Here is a 6,476-nt window from a genome sequence, read left to right on the forward strand (position 1 = left end):
GTGATTGTTATTAATGACTGTTAGGCGCGTTTACTAGGGAAAAAGGAGCCAAGGGTTTTGCTTCGGTTCCTGCCTCCAGTTCTGTCCTGCTTTAGTTCCTGCCTTCCTTTCAGGGTGTTCAGTGATCTGGGAGCTGTAAGATAAAACAACCTTTTCCTCCTTCTAAATCCTTTTGCTCCTGATGACTTATCACAGAAATAGAAAGTTAATTAGGACAGGGTATTACAGCAGTCAGCACGAACCTTATACATGATGAGACTCTCATGTGTGAGAATATATTTTATTGTTAGTGGTACATAGCTGTACTATCAGATTTTATCCAATTACATCGTCTTGTAAGTCTGAGTCATTCATAAAGTAATTAACACCATCCTCTACATCAATAAGGGAAAAATGAAAGCATGCATGATGAAGGCATTTGTCACTTTCACACACACACTCACTATGAACAATCACAGAAGACTACAAACAGATAAATTTCCATCTGAATAAGCTAATATAATAGACTGGATTTAACATTATATATAACAATGAAAACCTAGAAATCTCATAAGTCAAATTTTAAATCAGGAAGACAACAGTATCTCTTCTTTCCATAGAATGTTCAGGTTCCTTTGTAAAGCGCTAATTATCGCAGTAAGGCCAGGAAGTAAATTAAAGTCTCTCATATTAGGAAGGATTTTAAGTGGCATTGCAGATAACACACACAAAAAAAATAATCGTTTTTCAAAACTGTCTTCATTGAGCTAATCAAAATTTACAACAAAGTGGTTCAAGATTATTGGTTTATTTACATGCCAGCTGCTTCTATAAATACATGCAGCAAACATTGAATTTTTAAATTTAAAATGTATGGGTTTTATGCCTCAATCCTAAACTCCACATACATGACATTGCACTTAGGTTGTGGCGTTACTTTTGACGTGATTATGTAATTATGTAATGTGGTTATGTAATTAGGGAAAGCCATGCACATGAGGATGTGTAGGAAAGGTTATTTCATTTTTTTTCTGAATTTATTATATGAGTACTGTATTTATATCATTTATTCCCCTATTTTTTCTCCAATTCCTCCCATGCCTTCCCACACTCCCTCCCAAATTCATGATCTCTTCTTTAATTACTATTTTAAAAAATGATATTTTCAAAGCCATGTCAGCAGTATCCCCCACCAGAGAGTTCTTTCAAATGCAAGTTTGTTGATTGTAAGTCTTCTATTTCAAGAAAATCACATAAATAACATCAAGAGATGCTGGGCCATCATTTACATTAGGATCTCATTTTGCATTTTGGACTCTGATTTTTGAGCATTATTTTTGCTATCTCATCCAGCTTTTTTGTTTTCATTAGAGAAAATGAAGGCTCATGATGCAAGTGGAGAATGTGGTAGCATATAATAAAGGAAGTGGGGGGAGTCAGAAGATACACAAGATTAGGACTCAAACCTGACTGATGAGACAGGATTATCCCTTCCTCATTATTGGAGGTGGGGAGAGAGAGGAGACTGTCAGCCAAAGTGACACATCTAGGTGAAGTGATAACAGGATGATTGGCTATAGAAGAATTTTCCACCCAAGTACCCAGGTGTTTCCCTACACTCAAACCATGTTTTCTTCCTGCATATTCTATGAAAATGGTTCCCTATTATAGTCCCAGATTTTTTTCTTACAGAACCACCTGAGATCCTTGGACTTATTCCCAGGTGTCTGCTACCGTGAAAGAAGCACTGCTTTCTCTCCCAGCTGCAGGTTGGGTCTGTCTTTGGCTGTGCTGAGCTTCAAACAGAAGAATGCCAAGAAGCACAAGGACCAAAATTGAAGCCCCCATCCTGATGAGATTCTCCATTGTGTAATTCTGGGGCTGTGAGACTGGAGGTTATAGAAAAAGAGGTCACAGAGGTCAGGGCAGATGAAAGTCAGTCCAGGAGTCTGCTTCCTCTGGACAGGACATAGTCTTCTGTATTGAGACCTAAGGTTAAGAATTCTCTTTACTTACCTGTCTTTGGGTCTGATATGTTTGGTGATGGCCTGAGGGGCTGATCTGCTTCTAAGAACCAAAGGGAGAATGTAGGATGTGTGAAATACTTGAAATCCAAGTGTTTCTCCTAGGTCCTGTGTTTTTTTTTTTTTTTCTTCCTTCCTTCTTTCCTTGAACGGTTATTTTAACATAAATGACATTTAAAGAGGGGGTGGGGAATGGAATATGGAGTGTAAAAAATGAATTACAAATAAAATTAAATTAAAAAAGAAAGAAAGAAAGAAAGAAAAGCCAAGTTAGGTGTGGAAGCCCATGCCTTTAATCCCAGAATTTGGGAGGCAGAGGCAAAGAGATCTCTGTGAGTTGGAGGTCAGCCTGATCTACAAAGTGGGTTCCAGGCTAGCCAGAGCTACATAAATAGACCCTCTCTCAAAAGCTTCTCTTCTCTTCTCTCTCTCTCTCTCTCTCTCTCTCTCTCTCTCTCTCTCTCTATCTCTCTCTCTCTCTCTCTCTTCCTTCTCCTCTCTACCCCCCCCCCGGCTTTATCTTTCTTATACAAGATATGGAAACCATCACAGAAATCTACAACTGGTCAAAACACAGAGAACAACTAAGCATGAGTTACCTATCCCTAGTGGATACAGTTACAATACAACCCCTGCAGCTTAAGCTCAGGAAATGTCTCATAAGAGAGTTCACAGGTATTATAAGAACCAGAGGACCAGGACATCTGCTGTAAGATAGTGTCTTCTATCTATTTCAAGGAGTCTTACCATAAATTTGTTGTATATGTAAATATGCATATGTATTTGCATGATAACACCAGTTGACATGCCAATGTGGATGAGTGAAGTGTCATAAGATCCCACCCTTAGTTGAGGAAGCTACAGAAAACTGATGGCTTCTGTAAGAGGAAAATTCCATCTTTTCCAGGGATGAGCTACTGGTAAGTTATCCAATCCCAAGCGGTGAGCCCTAAACATGTACACTTATGAGCGGCACTAAATGTCACACTGTGCATGTATACAGCAGGTTAATTTATATATGCATACATATAACAAAATTAATGAAAAAGGTCATGAATTTGAGAGAGCATGAAGGATACATAGGAGAAGCTGGAAGAGGAAGGTGTATAAATAATGCAAATGCAATTATTATTGTGAAATTATTTTTAAAATTAAAATAAATGTAAAAAATTAAAAAGAAAAGAATGGGAAATTTGTATTTATGCTGACTTGACTGTAAATTTTCACAGGAAAATGTTTTATAGAATAGTCCAAGCTTCTTAGGTTTTGGGGTTTGTTTGTTTATTTGAGACAAAAAAAAAATTTATAACCTTGGCTGTCCTGAAACTTGCTAGGTAGATGAGGCTGTCCTTGAACTCAGAGATCTCTCTGCCTCTCTCTTTTGAGTCCTGGGACTAAAGGTGTGTACTACCATGCCTGGCAAGTTCAAATTTCTTAATTTAATTTCTTACTCTGTTTCTCACTCCCTCTATCTGTTACTTCCTCATTCCTCTCTTTCTGTCTTTTTGTCTTTCATTCATTTTCTGATCTCCTTCCTTTCTTCCTGTCTGTCTTCTTTCCTCCTTCTTTCTATTGGGATAGTGTCTTCAACTCACTATGTCACCTAGGATTACTTTGCATTTCTGATCCTCCTCCTCCTCGTGCCTCCACTTTCCCAGTGCTGCAGTTACAAGTATCACTCACAGTTCCCAGTGTATTTAGTGACAGGGCCTCCGGCTTGGTAGACAATGATTTTACCAACTGAGCTACAACTCTAGCCCTATTTTGTATGTTCCTTTCTGTAAATATACATCACTCTCATCACATAGCTTCATGCAGATCAGGATGAACTCTCCTTTTTGTAGGAGTTTCCTACTGGTCTCCTTGATGGATGCTTCAGACCCACTCTGATCTTTGTGCTCAAAACTTGTATCAGAGTCACTTTATAATGAAATTTTGCTTGATTTCACTAAAACTTATAATTAGAGGCAATAGTTCTCCTGCGGACAGGGCAATGAATGAACTCTTAAGCACAGACATAACAGGTAGGGGGTCCCCTTATTTAAGACCTTGAGTTCCACAGGGGTCTGGGATATGACAACAAATAGGGTTATACGTTTCAACCGCTACATCTTTAGGTGTCCTCAAGAAGGGAGGTCACAGCAGCACTCCTAGAGAATTCTGCCTGATCCTGCTGATCTAGGAGGCATTGATCTTAGACACAGAAAGGAAAGAGCTACTCTCCCCTTGATCAGAAAAAAAGTGCCTATCATTTTCAGTGATTGACACTGCAGGGTCACTTACTCTCCATAGGATAGCATGGGGCCTTGCTTCATTGAGAAGCCTGAGAGTGTGACAGGGAACTAAAGGAAGAGAGATGGGGGAAGTGCTGACTATTTCTGAACCTGACTCTGAGGATGTGGCTCTCTTCCTGCTTTCGCTGACTCTGCTCCTGCCCCACTTCCTAGTCTGTTGCTCCTGAGATCCTCATCCTTCATCCTGGCCACCAACTCTTCTCCCTTGGTTGGTCCTGTGCAGTTTTGAGTCTCTGAGTGGAGCCACTGGACTCTTCAATTATAATCAGGGTTTTCACAGTCATTAGGTACTGACCACTTGAAAGAGATGTTGTCTACACCATAGCATCTGGACCAGCCCCGGTAGGGGTCCTTGCAGAGCTCAAAGGGAAGTTGGCCTTGAGAGCCCTGCTTGGTAAATAACAGGCCAGGGTTGTGGATGAGGTCACTTCCCTAACCCTTGGACAGAGAAAACCTTTCATAATAATCTATGTATAAACAACAGTTAGGTTCTCCCTGATGGAAAGATTGAGAGTTTGGACAAGTAAGCAGTGAGTGCTTTTGAGGCAGCCCTAGGGAGAAAATGGCCTGAGGGATCAAAGAGCTGCCACTTATCAAGCACCCCCCCCCCGCGCGCATATTCTACCTGCAAGTGCCAGCACTCCTCCTAATCTGGGGCTCCAGTTCAGTCTCTCTTATCCTCTTACTTCCTGGGACTCCCTTAGGAAAAGCAAAATTCTTGGCAATGAACTTATGCTGTCAACCACTAACTGAGTCAATGATGGAGCTTTCTCACCTGACACATGTATTTCCAAGAGATCGCTGGGTTCCGACCACACCTGGGGGCTGTTGACATCATAGCCGTAACATCTGAATATCCACCTTTGACTGGGGGGTCATGGGGCCCACAGTAAATAGACCCTGGAATTGCCCTGTAGAGTTTATAAACTCTGATTCCTGGATCAAGGACCACTTCTGTTCTCCTTCCTTGGTCAGAATAAACCTGTTAAATCCCAGTGTTGAGACACACTGAAGGGTTACAGTCTCCCCTGAATTCACAACATTGCTGGGCTGGGTGGACAGGCTGGGTTTACTATAGAGTCCTAGAAGAGAAAGTTGTAGCATGTTAAGTGGGACTATCCAGGCTACATTGCCTTCCAGTGTTGAGCTGTGAGACAGGACACTCTTGAAAGTAGACCCCTTTCCTGAGGTGCATAGCTTGGGGCTGAGTGTTCTCTCACCTGTCACTGCAAGCTCTAGAGGGTCACTGTGCTCTGACCACCCAGTGGGGGTCTTATAGTAACAGCGATATATCCCTCCAGATCGTTGTTCAATTGATGGGATCAAGAACTGAGCTTTGTTTGTGGTCTTCGGAGTGCTCTGTGTGCGCCAAGGATGTGGACCCCCCACTTTATAAAGACGGTATTCCCGGGCCCCTGTGGTCACCTCACATGAGATGGTCACCTGCTTCCCTTTGGCAACCACCAATCCTGGCTGAACACTGAGAGTTGGCTTGTGGGGATTCCCTGTAAAGAAATGTGGGAAACAGTCATACAATATCCCCCACCTCCGATCTCAGCCTTCAGCTCTAGTACCCCTTCCCTGGTATCATCTGATGTTCTCGAGCCCCATTGAGCAGGGGAAGCTTCAAGTTCCCTAGTGAGGAGTGATCTGGAGCAGTACTCACCTTCCGACAGGGAGGTCTCTTGGCCCAGATTCAGCCCTAGAAGAGAATTCCCCTATGAAAAGTTTGCCCCTAACACCTACCTAAGCGCTCTTTCCCTTCACTGAAATCTCTTAAACACCCTGAAGCTTCCTGATTGGCTAGAACCCGGCTGTATGACCATTCTTACCCTTCTCCTCTTCAAATCTTACCCAGACAGAGCACAGCTGTGAAGATGAAGGTCATGGCACCTTCTCTCAGCGGCTGCAATTGAACTTTTGGGAGAGACCACAGTGTCTGGCCAGATCGACAGATATCACAAAGTATGGGACGTTTAGAGAGGCGGGATTCCTAGAATCACGTGATTACACAGAGGAACCTTCAGAGTACACACAGGAAGGGAAACAGCCCTCCTAAGGCGACTGCCTCTCATTTCCCCAGGACTGTGATTTGAATAAGCTCCAGAAATATTTACAGATATGGTCATCTCACTTAACCCCACTTATTAAGAGTGCAGCAGAAACAAAATACCTTTGT

At 42.2% G+C, this 6,476-nt stretch overlaps 1 protein-coding gene across 1 annotated transcript; it reads right to left on the minus strand.

The window, feature by feature from the left end:
- Positions 1-300: 300 nt before the first annotated feature.
- Positions 301-6,245, minus strand: LOC110298305 (leukocyte immunoglobulin-like receptor subfamily A member 5). The gene is given in 7 exon segments (XM_021167468.3): positions 301-1,868; positions 1,996-2,046; positions 5,073-5,169; positions 5,171-5,379; positions 5,518-5,802; positions 5,964-5,999; positions 6,152-6,245. Coding segments are annotated over 7 exon segments (888 nt in total). The 5' UTR covers positions 6,186-6,245; the 3' UTR covers positions 301-1,692.
- Between the last annotated feature and the right edge of the window lie 231 nt (positions 6,246-6,476).

The sequence above is a fragment of the Mus caroli genome, unplaced genomic scaffold (assembly GCF_978045245.1).
Source record: "Mus caroli unplaced genomic scaffold, Mus_caroli_1 scaffold_8, whole genome shotgun sequence".
Taxonomy (NCBI): domain Eukaryota; kingdom Metazoa; phylum Chordata; class Mammalia; order Rodentia; family Muridae; genus Mus; species Mus caroli.